At 50.0% G+C, this 12,930-nt stretch overlaps 2 protein-coding genes across 5 annotated transcripts in view; one reads left to right on the top strand and one right to left on the bottom strand.

Annotated features, from left to right (window-relative positions):
- The window catches only part of LIG1 (DNA ligase 1), a 55,918-nt gene that overhangs the window by 18,587 nt on the left and 24,401 nt on the right, over positions 1–12,930 (top strand). For 3 of the 4 annotated variants that reach the window (XM_064381095.1, XM_064381099.1, XM_064381097.1), the window contains exons 7-12: positions 2,447–2,554; positions 3,600–3,722; positions 3,962–4,037; positions 7,574–7,654; positions 7,934–7,990; positions 10,958–11,130. In XM_064381095.1, coding sequence (XP_064237165.1) covers positions 2,447–2,554; positions 3,600–3,722; positions 3,962–4,037; positions 7,574–7,654; positions 7,934–7,990; positions 10,958–11,130 — 618 coding nt within the window. The remainder of the gene's footprint in view (positions 1–2,446; positions 2,555–3,599; positions 3,723–3,961; positions 4,038–7,573; positions 7,655–7,933; positions 7,991–10,957; positions 11,131–12,930) is intronic. The other variant, XM_064381098.1, reaches the window with a different exon arrangement.
- LOC135276733 (ubiquitin-ribosomal protein eS31 fusion protein-like) lies at positions 100–806 on the bottom strand. Its single transcript, XM_064381100.1, has one exon. It carries the CDS (start codon positions 804–806, stop codon positions 339–341), a length of 468 nt encoding a protein of 155 aa, XP_064237170.1. The 3' UTR covers positions 100–338.

The raw sequence follows: 12,930 nt of genomic DNA, 5'->3' as shown, positions 1-12,930 counted from the left end.
AAAGTGCTGGGATTACAGGCGTGAGCCACCGCGCCCGGCCTCTTCCATTTTTATATTTATTTAATGGAAACTGTCTTCCTCTAAGTGATTGCCTTTTCCTTGTAAATTTTACCATAAAGCTGAGGTTCCCAAGCCTTCTTAGTTCACAGCACCCTTGATGTCTTAGTAATTTTTTTATGGCACTCCCAGACCGATACCTTGTCAGCTCTATTGATTAAGTAGTTATGTCCAAACAACTATTAGATACTATACCTACCTTGAAAAAAAGGTAATATTTGTGTTTTGTTCTTTTGTGGGGTTTTGTTGTTGTTGTTAGTTCATGTCTTTTATTAACTCAGTTACTTGTCTTCTGGTTTGTTGAAGCAGTAAGTCAGACAACATTTGCCATAGTAATGTCTGTCAAAGTGGCTTGCCATAAACACTCCAGCACCACATTCATTAGACGGGCACTCTCGACTAAGGCGACTAATTTTGCCATTCTCATCCACCTTATAGTATTTCAGGACAGCCAGCTTAACTTTCTTTCTCTTGTGCTTATTCTTCTTGGGAGTGGTGTAAGACTTCTTCCTTTTCTTAGCACCATCATGAAGTCTCAACACAAGATGAAGAGTAGACTCCTTCTGAATGTTGTAGTCAGACAGAGTACGTCCGTCTTCCAGTTGCTTGCCAGCAAAGATCAGTCTTTGCTGATCAGGAGGAATTCCTTCCTTATCCTGGATCTTGGCCTTTACATTTTCTATCGTATCCAAGGGTTCAACCTCGAGGGTGATGGTCTTCCCTGTAAGGGTTTTCACGAAAATCTGCATTTTGGTGGCAGCCCCACCTGAGGCGCAGATGGCGGATCGAAAAGCTGTTTTGTTTTTTTTTTGAGACAAGGTCTCACTCTGTCACCCAGGCTAGAGTGCAGTGGCACAGTCTGGACTCACTTCTACCTCCCAGGTTCAAGTGATTCTCCCACCTCAGCTTCCTGAGTAGCTGGGATTACAGGCACACTCCACTGCGCCCAGCTAATTTTTGTATTTTTAGTAGAGACAGGGGATTCACTATGTTGACTAGGCTGGTTTTGAACTCCTGAGCTCACATGATTCACCTACCTTAGCCTCACAAAGTCCTGGGATTACGGTCCTGAGCCACCATGCCCAACCTGTATTTTCTTAAATAACCATAATTACTTACTTGTGGGAAACCCGTTAGATACTCTACAACATATTAAACGGTGGAATCCAATTGAAAACTGCCACCTTCATTTCCTGTTCTATGTTGATTTTTGTACAGTACTTGATTTCTGTAACAGCAACCTGTGAAAACCCAGCTTGCAGAGATGCAATGTCATTGCAAGGAATGTGATGTAATACTGAAAACTTAAATACCTCGAACTAGTAGTTCATAAAGTGGCCAACAGGTGTCGCTGGGTTTCCTTTGAGAAATATAAACTATCTTGCAGTGCCCATTGAGTTCCCTGCATGTTGGCGAACCCACCAGAAACAGCCATAAAGATCTGATCCATTGATCATCTGTGGCCTGTATGAGATTATACCAATTGCAGCCTTTAATGTCGTCAGGTTTTTTATTTCTGTGAACAAATAAAAGGTCCATTTTCCCAGGGCAGATTTAAATTTGGTTAAGATTTTATTTCTTGGCCCGGCTCGGTGGCTCAACGCCTGTAATCCCAGCAGTTTGGGAGCCCGAGATGGGACATCACTTGAGGTCAGGAGTTCAAGACCAGCCTGTCCAACATGGTGAAACCCCATCCCTACCAACAATACAAAAATTAGCCGGGTACAGTGGCACGTGCCTGTAATGCCAGCTACTTGGGTCACTGAGGCACAAGAATGACTTGAGGGAGGTAGAGGTTGCAGTGGGCCAAGATCGTGCCACTGTATTCCAGCCTGGGCGACAGAGGAAGACACTGCCTCAAAAAAAAAAATAGTCCTTACTGACAATTTTTAGTACCAAATTTTGCTATAAACTGTACACTTTTAGCCATTGTCAGCGTCTAGTGAGGGGTGGTGGGGTGGCCTCTTTCTACTAAGCCAGATTTTTCCCAAATTGGTTTTTGTAGTTTTTACTGTGACCCTAGAGGTAAGATTTTTTTAGCTTTAAAATTTCTTATTTTTTTCTATGACAGGCTATCACTGGCATTTTTAACCCTTTCGATTCTATTTTGTAGTGAATAACACTAAAGGAATCGTTGGTAAGGAAAGACACATCGTCTCTGTCTCAGCTGCATAGGCGAATGGGAGCTGGGCTCCCTCATGACCCCTGCCTTGCTTGGGGTTGACAAGGAGCAGGGTCTGACATGGCCCGCCACTTTACAGGCACATTGCATGGGTACAAGATAGAACAGATGAGGGCAGACTGTCTCCAGAGTCAAAACGCCCTTGTGGGGGGTCAAAGTGATTTTTTTTTTTTTTTTTTGCCATGTAACCATTCTGTCTGTCGTCAGAAGCAGAGACCTCGAAAGAAAACCTCACAGAGGCTGAAGTGACAACAGAGAAGGAAAGAGAAGATGGGGACCAGCCCACCACGCCTCCCAAACCCCTGAAGACCTCTGGTGAGTTTCTGGTCCTCTCCTCCCTCCGCTCCACCTCCTGATTTTGGGCTCAGATGGCTTTAGAGGATAGTTAATTTAAACAGGACATAGATTCTCAAACTTATTGCTTAAATGCAAAATCTAGAAGAATGATAGGTTTTATTACTGCAGTTTTTAAAAATATTATTTTCCCACATGTATGTGGGAAGGGAAGAAAGAGCCCATCATTCTTTAAAAGGTCTTCATAGGCTGAGTGTGGTGGCTCACGCCTATAATCCCAGCACTTTGGGAAGCTGAGGTGGGTGGACTCCTTGAGTCCAGGAGTTCAAGACCAGCCTGGACAACATGGCGAAACTCCATCTTTACCAAAACAGTAAATAATAATACAAAAATGAGCTGGGCGTGGTGGCACACACCTGTAGTCCCAGCTACTTGGGAGGCTGAGGCAGGAGGATCGCTTGAGGCCAGAAGGTGGAGGTTGCAGTGAGCTATGATCCCACCACTGTGCTCCAGCCTGGGTGAGAGAGCAAGAACTGCCCCCCACCACACACACACACAAAAAGAAAAAGATAAAAAGTATTCATAGCTTTCAGAAATCACAGGCGTAAATTAAATGGTATTAATTAAGTTAGACGGCCAAGCTGAGTTACAGGATTTTAGAGGCTGAAGTTACCCTTGCAGGGTGGTCCCAGTGTCTATGAGGCCCCTGTGTTGGAAACAACACTTGCAGGGAGAATTTTAGGGATGCAGAATTGTGTCTGTTTTTCCACAGCTGCATAGAGGAGTGGGAATATCTTCTTCTCATGATGATGAGATTTTTTTTTACCACTATTCTTAAGTCTCCCGTTTCATGCCAAATGCTAGAATTGCACTAGTTAGCACAGAGGAGTAAACAGTAGGCCTGAGATCTCAGCTCAGAGCTAACGCTACAGAAAGGAAAAGGGTAGGTTCAGTTATATCTTCCATCTGCCAGGTCAAAATGACCTGGAGTTTTATTAAAAAAAAAAAAAAAAAAGATCTCAGGGTCAAAAGAGTTTGCATCACTGTCTGAGCTCTCTCACCGCAGAAGCAGAGACCCCAATGGAAAGCATTTCAGAGCCTGAGGTGGCCACGAAACAGGAACTGCAGGAGGAGGAGGAGCAGGCCAAGCCTCCCCACAGAGCTCCCAAGACGCTCAGCAGCTTCTTCAGTGAGTTTCCCTGGCCCACCCCACCTCCCAGGGTTGCAGGAGGCTGATGAGACTCTCTCCAGAGGCCTGAGATGCTGCAGGATCTTTTTCCCTTTCCTGCTGGTTAGCAAGTTGGCCTCGTCTTTCCCAGCCTGTCACCCATCTCCTCGAGCTCTGGGGTGGTGCTGGGTGCAGAGTGGATGGGAGGTAGGGGCTGTCGGAAGGAGAAGAGACCCACTTTTTTCTATCTACCTTCCTAGCCCCCCGGAAGCCAGCAATCAAAAAAGAAGTGAAAGAAGAGGAGCCGGGGGCTCCGGGAAAGGAGGGAGCTGAGGGGTGAGTCAGTGTCTGGATCTGGAAAGGGTCTTCGCGGTGTGTTTCCTTCTCTGCATTTCCCCAGCCCCATACCCAGCTCAGACTTCCTCCTCTTGCAGGGCTTGGCAAACCTTTTCTATAGAGAGCCAGAGAGTAAATATTTTAGGCTTTGCGGGGCACATTTGGCCCCTGTTGCAAAACCATTCTTAGCTCCCAGGCCCTGCAGAAACGGTCCAGGGGTGGAGTTTGCTAACCGTGGCCCCAGCCACCCCTTGACCCTGCCTCCAGCATTTCGTCTTAAGCCTGATCCCCATAGAGCCTGGGGGATCTTTCCAACACCCAGAGTTAACTCTGAGCCTCTAGGGTTCCCTAGAGCCCTCAGGAGAAAATGTAAGCCCATTTGGCCACTGGCCCTCACCTCCCTCTCTGGCCTAATTTCCTACCTCTCTGTTCCTCTGGCTCTGAACTCACCAGATTTTTTATTTTTATTTTTTTGAGATGGAGTCTCGCTCCATTGCTGCCCAGGCTGCAGTGCACTGGTGCCATCTCGGCTCATCACAACCTCCACCTCCCAGTTCAAGCAATTCTCCTACGTTAGCCTCCCAAATAGCTGGGATTACAGGCTCATGCCACCACACCCAGCTAATTTTTATATTTTTAGTAGAGACGTAGTTTCACCATGTTGGTCAGGCCGGTCTCAAACTCCTGACCTCAGGTTATCTGCCTGTCTTGCCTCCCAAAGTGCTGGGATTACAGGCATGAGCCACTACGACGCCTGGCCTGAACTCACCAGATTTAGTGTACACGCTGGAAGCCAGCAGGTGCATCTGCCTTAAAATTCAGTGAACGCCCTTTTCTATGCCAGCCCCTGGTGGCCTATGGGGATGAACCATAGAGAGCTGCTCACACCACCCTGGCCCTTGTGGTGTACACAGTGTGCTGGGCCTGTGGGACACTGAATAGGTTGTTAAGTAATTAATTGCTTCAGTGTAATTTTGTTAATTATTTGAAGAGATGTCTGGGCTGATTCCCATGACACCTGATACGCACACAGGAGGCCGCACTGAAGATGGGTTGAATGGATGATTGGATGCGTGGGTGGATAGATAAATATCCTATAAAGTGATGAGGTCACAGCCCATCTCTGCCATGCTCAAAACCCATCTGCAATTCCCCAGCACAGAGGATAACATGCTGGACTGCACAGAGGATAACATGCTGGACTCCCCAGAGCCCTCATGAGCCAGCCCCATCCACCTTACACTGAAGCCTCCTGCCATCTGTAGCCTCCTCGTGCTCCCTCCGCACACCATGTCCTGTCGTTCCTCCCTGCTGCCTTTTATTTATTTTTTTCTTTGAGACAGAGTCTCTGTTGCCCAGGCTGGAGTGCAGTGGTGCGATCTCAGCTCACTGCAAGCTCCACTTCTCGGGTTCAAGTGATTCTTCTGCCTCAGCCTCCTCCTGACTAGCTGGAATTACAGGCACCCACCACCACACTGGGCTAATTTTTGTATTTTTAGTAGTGACGGAGTTTTACCATGTTGGCCAGACTGGTCTCGAACTCCTGACCTCAGGTGATCCACCCACCTCAGTCTCCTGAAGTGCTGGGATTACAGGTGTGAGCCACCTCGTCTGGCCTCCTCCCTGCTTCTGAACATGCTTGCCCCCAGCCTGGAACAGTGTCCCCAACCCACTCTGCCCAGCAGGCTTCCCTCAGGCCCCAGCTCATATTGCACCTGCGTGGGAAGCCTGGTGGCTCTCCCTTCATGTGTGAGAGGAGGTGTGTGTTCCCAGCATTTGAGTCAGACTTTCTTTTATGTCTTATCACATGGTAAAGAGCCTCCCTAACCAGACATAAGCTTCTTCTCACAGGGGCCAGGGCTGTGAATTCTTAATTCTTAATTCTTTGGTATGAACCCAAGTTGGTAGCAAAGGCCGCACACAGCCCTGCAATGGCGCCGTCTGTCTTGGCCATCCACGCCCTGTGTGAGCATCAGAATCAGCTGAAGAGCCCAAAAATATCCTGAGGGAGTCTCTTTCTCCCCCCAGCCCTTATCCCCATTTTGGTACAGACGTAGGCCTGGGACTGGGGAGTCCTCAATCTTCTGAAAATGTTCCCCATAGAAATGCACCCAGGAGTGGGAACCCTCACTGTCATTTTTTATTTAATCTTCAGGACAAACCTGTCATATCATAGTAGGGAGCCCTTAGCTCCCCAGGCGGATGGAGATGCTGTGGTTCAGAGAGAGGAAGCTGCTTCCTCAGCAAGCACAGCTGGCTAGGGCAGAGCAGATTGGAACCCAGATGAGTCTGAATGCAGAGTTTGGCCTGGGGTGACTCACAGGGTCAGTGTGAGCCACTTAAGATATAAACCTTGAGGCCGACAGTGGCTCATGCCTGTAATCCCAGCACTTTGGGAAGTTGAGGTGGGAGGATTGCTTAAGCCCAGGAGTTCGAGACCATTGTGGGCAACACAGTAAAACCCCATCTCTACAAAGATCAGCCGGGCATGTCTGCATGCACCTGTAGTCCTGGCTACTCAGGGAAGCTGAGGTGGGAGAATAGCTTGAGCCCAGGAGTTTGAGGCTGCGGTGAGCACCACTCCACTGCACTCTAGCCTGGGTGACAGTGAGACCTTGTCTCCAAACAAAAGAAAGATATAGAGGTTGGGAGCAGTCTCTAGACCTGTGCTGTTCACCAGGTGTGTGGCCGTGGGTGAGTTACTCTGTGCCCCAGTTTCTCCTTATCTGGAAAAGGAAGTTAGAAACGTCCCTTCCAGCCAGGCGTGGTGGCTCACGCCTGTAACCCTAGCATTTTGGGAGGCTGAGGTGGGTGGATCATTTGAGGTCAGGAGTTCAAAACCAGCCTGGTCAACACGGTGAAACCTCGCCTTTACTGAAAATATAAAAAATTAGTTGGGCTTGGTGGTGGATGCCTGTAATCCCAGCTACTCAGGAGGCTGAGGCAGGACAATCACATGAACTCGGGAGGTGGAGGTTGCAGTGAGCTGAGATCATGCCACTGCACTCCAGCCTGTGCAACTGAGTGAGACTTTGTCCAAACAAACAAAAAGAAAGATCCCTTCCTCGCAGATCTGATTGTTAATTGATGTGGCATTAGCACAGCACCTGGTATTTTGTGACACCCGGGACTGTGTCCATCTGTCCCACCCCAACCATGCGATCCCTTTTCTGTTTGTTAAGCGTGTCTGCACCTCAGGGCCTTTGCACTGCCGGGAGTGCTCTTTCCCCTGCTGCCCACTCTGCCGGCACCTCCCCTCATTCTGCCCAGATGTCTGCAGCCTTCCCTGACCACCCTGTGGAGCGGCACCGCTCATCTCATTTTAACACCTAAAATTAATTATATGTTCTTGCAGGGGCTTTTTGCCCACTTTCCTCTGACTCTCCTGCTGGAATGTGAGCTCCAGGCTAGCAAACCTTGTTTCTGTTCAGTCTTCACCGTGTGACTTGAACAGAGCCTGACCCATCACAGTTGGAGGAATGACTTTGCCTTGACACAGGGCTCTATGCAATTTCATCTCCCTTTTGCCTCCACAGACCCCTGGACCCATCCAGTTACAATCCTGCCAAGAACAACTACCATCCCGTGGAAGATGCCTGCTGGAAACTGGGCCAGAAGTGAGGTTTCTCCCTGTTCAGACTGTCCCCGTCCTGTTCCTGTTGCTGTCGGAGGCCCTTTAAGCAGAGGCTTGGTTGGAGGAAGTGGTCAAGTCTCTCCCTCCTCTGTTTCGGCGACAATCAGCAGCATTGAAAGGGACAGAGAGACAGCCCCGGGCAGTGAGCTTCTGCATTTGGGCACTGGCAGGGTTGTCGCAGGGAGGTGTAAGGAAGTGGGCACAGAAGGACAGCGTGGTATAGCCGGCACCACTGCAGCTCTCGCATCTCTTCCTTCCCTAGGATCCCTTACCTGGCGGTGGCCCGGACATTTGAGAAGATCGAGGAGGTTTCTGCTCGGTAACTAATCAGGCCTGCCTGGGCGGGGGCGGGGACGCTTTGGGTGCTGTCCTCTGCATGGCAATCCATGCTGACTTGTTCTGCCACATCCTTTCATCGTGGCCTCTGACCCCACGCGGGCGCTTGATTGTGAAGGTCAGACATGGTCACAAAAGTGGCTGCAGGTCCTCTTGACTTTCTGCCTCATTCTTGTGATCAGAGCAAGACACAAGGGTGAGCCCAGATGTGCAGGGTAGGGAGACAGGCTCCACCTCGGGGTGGTGGGCACCGCTGCGAAGTCCAAGATTACTTCTAGTCCACCCTGAGTCGTCGAAAGTGGCTTTGGTCTTGCTTGCATGTCTCCATATTCACGAAAGAAGGTCAGGTCTCAGTTATAGCGAGGACCCTCTTCTCATGCACAGAGGTTCCCTGCAGAGCCCCACACCCCGGTGATGGCCGACGCATGGGCCTGCCCCACCCTGGTCCTTCTTAGCAGCATGTTAGCATCGCTGTTCCCTGCCCAGCCCCCTTCTTTTTTTGTTTTTTGAGACGGGGTCTTGCTCTGTCACCAGGCTGGAGTGCAGTGGTGTGATCTTGGCTCACTGCAGTCTCTGCCTCCTGAGTTCAAGTGATTCCCCTGCTTCAGCCTCCTGAGTAGCTGGGACTACAGGCGCATGCCACCACACCCGGCTAATGTTTTGTATTTTAGTAGAGACAGGGTTTCACCACGTTGGCCAGGATGGTCTCGATCTCCTGACCTTGTGATCCACCCACCCTGGCCTCCCAAAGTGCTGGGATTACAGGCTTGAGCCACTACACCCAGCCAGAGTTTCACTCTTGTTTCCCAGGCTGGAGTGTAATGGCGTGATCTCAGCTCACTGTACCCTCATGGATTCAAGCAATTCTCCTGCCTCAGCCTCTCAAGTAGCTGGGATTACAGGTGTGCCACCACGCCTGCCTAATTTTGTATTTTCAGTAGAGACAGGATTTCACCATGTTGGCCAGGCTGTTCTTGAACTCCTGACCTCAAGTGATCTGCACACCTTGGTGTCCCAAAGTGTAGGATTACTGGCGTGAGCCACAGCACCTAGCCCTCTTCTTTATTTTGTAAGGATGCTTTTTGGATTCACTGCCTAACTTAATTCACTATGATCTCATCTTAATCCACAGTTACATCTGAAAAGACTGTATTTTAAATCAGGTCATGTTGTGAGGCTCTGAGTTGATATGAATTTCAGGGGAGGCTATTTCACCCCCTGCAGCATCCATTGGTCACTCTTGCCTATAACGATTATTACTGTGGTATTTCCATCATGTTGGTTTTTATATTTCTCCTCTGCACCTTAAAAACCTTGGTAATGAGACTTCTGTAAGAAAAACTTACAGCTTCTCTTTTTAATGAGGCCCCCTAAGATTGCCAGTAACAAACCCATTCTTTCCAGCTTTGGTGTTTTAGACAGAAACATGGTTTTATTTTTAGAGGCAGCACAGCTTAGTGGCTGGGAACACAGTCTTCAGGCACACAGGCTTGGTTTACATCTCAGCTTGATACTTACTAGCTCTGTGACCTTGGGCAAGCCAGGGACTCTGTGTGCCTCCGTTTCTTCATCTGTAAAATGGAAATAATAACAGTACCTACCTCAGAGGGGAGCTATGAAGATTCCATGAGTTAAAAAGTGCAAAGTGGCTAGGCGCGTTGGCTCATGCCTATAATCCCAGCATTTTGGGAGCCCAAGGCAGGCAGATCATTTGAGGTCAGGAGGTTGAGACCAGCCTGACCAACATGGTGAAACCTTATCTCTACTAAAAACACAAGAAAATTAGGGGGGCATTGTGGTGTGTGCCTGTAGTCCCAGCTACTCAGGAGGAGAAACGCCTGAACCCATGAGGTGGAGGTTGCATTGAGCTGAGATCATGCCACTGCACTCCAGCTTGGGCAACAGAGCGAGACTCTGTCTCAAAAAAAAAAAAAAAAAAAGGTGCAAAGTGCTTAAAGCCAGCTCCTGAATTCAGAAAATGCTCTGTAGCATTAGCTGTCATTTCCCTAAGATGATCATCACCATCTTCATCATTGTCACCATCATGCCAAGTTATCCTCCCACTGTAACCACCCAATGGGTTCACCTTGCCCGCTGCCTAGACAGAGCCGATTTATCAAGACAGGGGAATTGCGATAGAGAAAGAGTAATTCATGCAGAGCCGGCTGTGCAGGAGACCAGGGTTTGATTATTACTCAAATCAGTCCCACTGAACACTCAGGGATCAGAGTTTTTAAAGAAAATTTGGCAGGTAGGGGCTTGGGAAGTGGAGACTGCTGATTGGTCAGGTTGGAGATGGACTCACAGGGGGTCAAAGTGAGTTTTTCTTGCTGTCTTCTGTTCCCGGGTGGATGGCAGAACTTGTTGGGCCAGATTGCCCGTTTGGGTGGCGTCAGACTAAGTGTAGGGTCTGCAGAATATCTCAAGCACTGATCTTAGGTTTTATAGTAGTGATGTTATCCCCAGGAGCAATCTGGGGGGGTTCAGATTCTTGGAGCCAGAGGCTGTATGATCCCTAAACCTACATTTCTAATCTTGTAGCTAATTTGTTAGTCCTGCCAAGGCGGGTCCCTAGGCAAAAAGGGGTCTTTTCCGGAAAGGGCTATTACCAATTTGGTTTCAGAGTTAAGCCATGAACCGAATTTCTTCCCAAAGTTAGTTCTGACCACGCCCAGGACCGAACAAGGACAGTTTAAAGGTTAAAAGCAAGATGGAGTCGGTTAGGTGTGGTTTCTTTCACTGTCATCACTTCCTCAGTTATGATTTTGCAAAGACGGTCTCACTACCAGCAATCTGTGATTGTCCTCATGGCTCCAGGCCTCAGAGCCCGAGAGTGTTCCTGAGCCCTTTCCTTCTCTTTCTAGTGTCTGCCCCTGTAAGCCTACCCCACCCCTACACCACACTTTGATCTTGAAGAACCAGGTGGTCACAGCCCTGTCCCCTCTTTCAGGCTGCGGATGGTGGAGACGCTGAGCAACTTGCTGCGCTCCGTGGTGGCCCTGTCGCCCCCAGACCTCCTCCCTGTCCTCTACCTCAGCCTCAACCAGCTTGGGCCGCCCCAGCAGGGCCTAGAGCTTGGCGTGGGTGATGGCGTACTTCTCAAGGCAGTGGCGCAGGCCACAGGTAAGGGGGCTGGGGATGAGAGGGAAGGGAGCTCAGCCAGAGAAAGTGGAGAGGCCAGGTGGCCCAGAGAGACAGTGGAGAGAGGCTCTGAAGATGGAGTGAGGAGGAGGCTGAGAGGGAGGATGCCTGATGGGGACAGGTTTGCAGGGGTGTGGGAGAGAACGTGGGGGCAGCGGTTCAGGTGAGGGAGGACCCGGCTTGTGTTGGGATGGGAGCCGTGGGGTGCAGGGAGGGAGAGGACTGGGGAAAGATGCTGGAGGCAGAGAGCAGGATTTCGGGGCTGAGATTGAGGGTTGGGGCTTAGGGAGGTAGCAGAGGTCTGAAAGGACTTTGACTGGACGGGTTAGAAGGAGTGGGAGGGAAGAACATGGTGTGGAGGGCAGCGGCCTGCAGGGCCCCAGCCGCCAGTGCTGGGTGGAAAGGCTGGTGATGTGGACGGCCTGCCTGCCAAGGGCCTAGAGTGCTCCATGCTTATTATGAGGACACTAGGGAGCCATGGAAGGATTGTGAGCAGGAACAGGCAGTGTCCAGGGGGAAGAGGAGCTGGACCCAGGCTGTAGAGAACAGAGGAGAGGGCAGGAGTCGGGAGAGAGGGAGCACAGGAGAGATTGGCAGACAGTGGGGTCAGGGTGAGGAGGCAGGAGGAATGCCTCTAGGATCTCCATGGATAACTGGATGAATGATAAAGCCATCAGCAGCTCGGGACCCTGGTGAGGAACAGGCACCTGCAGGGGTGTTAATCACCCTAGTGTGGGGTAGGTGTGAGCAGCCTGTATCTGAGGGCCCCCTGGGGTCGTCCAGTAAGTTTGGAAACATGGGTCTGAGGCTCACCAGGCTGGCTCAGAGCCCAGGGTTTGGGAGTGGTCAGCAAAGGAGGGGTGACCACACACTGGTGAGTTCTCATCTGCCTGAGGAGAGGAAGTACTGAGAGTACGGGAGCTGGCTTAGGGTCATGAGGATGACCAACGTTTAGGGAAGGCGGGGGTTTCAGGCTTTCATGAGAAGACAGAGGGATTGAGAAAGGTTGACTCGGGATCAGGAAAGAGTTATGGGAGCCAGAAGAGATGAGACTCAGGATTCTCCACTCATTCACTCAAGATGTGTTTTTGGAGCACTGATGTCACACCAAACCCAGCACACACAGGGTCTGTTGAGAATACTCTGAGCTGCAGGTAACAGAAAAGTCCAACTATATTGGCTCAGACACAGAAGGATCTGTTGTTTTTTCATGAAAGAAGTTGCTGATGCTGGCCTTCCTGCCCAACGATCCATGGTGGCTGGGGCCTCTTCTACTCTCTCCTCCCTCCCTTCTTGGCATGTTCACGTTCACACTCCTCTCCATGCTGCCCTGTGGCTTCCCAAGTGCCGGGTTTGTTGTGAGTTGTTGGCCACTTGGGAGAACCTGTCCCCCTTGACTTGTGAGTCAATACGTCACATCGGTGAATGTCACACCTTCAGCTCTCCCATTTGTGGCAGTTCCACTTCAGGCACGAGGCCCGACCGGTTTGTGTGTCCTCTCGAGTCCTCTGTGCCGCAGCCAAGCGTCTGTGGACTGAAACTCACGCTTGCTCATTTCAGACTGCTTTCCCTTTCCTTCTTTTCTGTGTTAGGGTTATGGCGTTGTCTCCATACGTGTAGGCAGTTTATGTTATCTCTGCATTTCATTTCAGAACAGAAAAGAGGCGACACACAATATCTGTGGTGACAAGAGTGTGTTGGTTCTAATAGGTTGAGAGCTGCTTGTCACAGTTGTCACCGTGACTTGAGGCTCCACCTCCCCAGCTCTTACACCCAAGCACC

The sequence above is a fragment of the Aotus nancymaae genome, unplaced genomic scaffold, assembly GCF_030222135.1.
Source record: "Aotus nancymaae isolate 86718 unplaced genomic scaffold, 86718_ANA_hifiasm-v0.15.2.pri h1tg000028l, whole genome shotgun sequence".
Classification (NCBI taxonomy): domain Eukaryota; kingdom Metazoa; phylum Chordata; class Mammalia; order Primates; family Aotidae; genus Aotus; species Aotus nancymaae.
The sequence above is the reverse complement of the archived record's forward strand: the minus strand, read 5'-3'. Positions and strand labels throughout refer to the sequence as shown.

Coding starts and splice junctions, on each gene's coding strand:
- LOC135276733 (XM_064381100.1), bottom strand. CDS start 806: ATGCAGATTTTCGTGAAAACCCTTACAGGGAAGACCATCACCCTCGAG.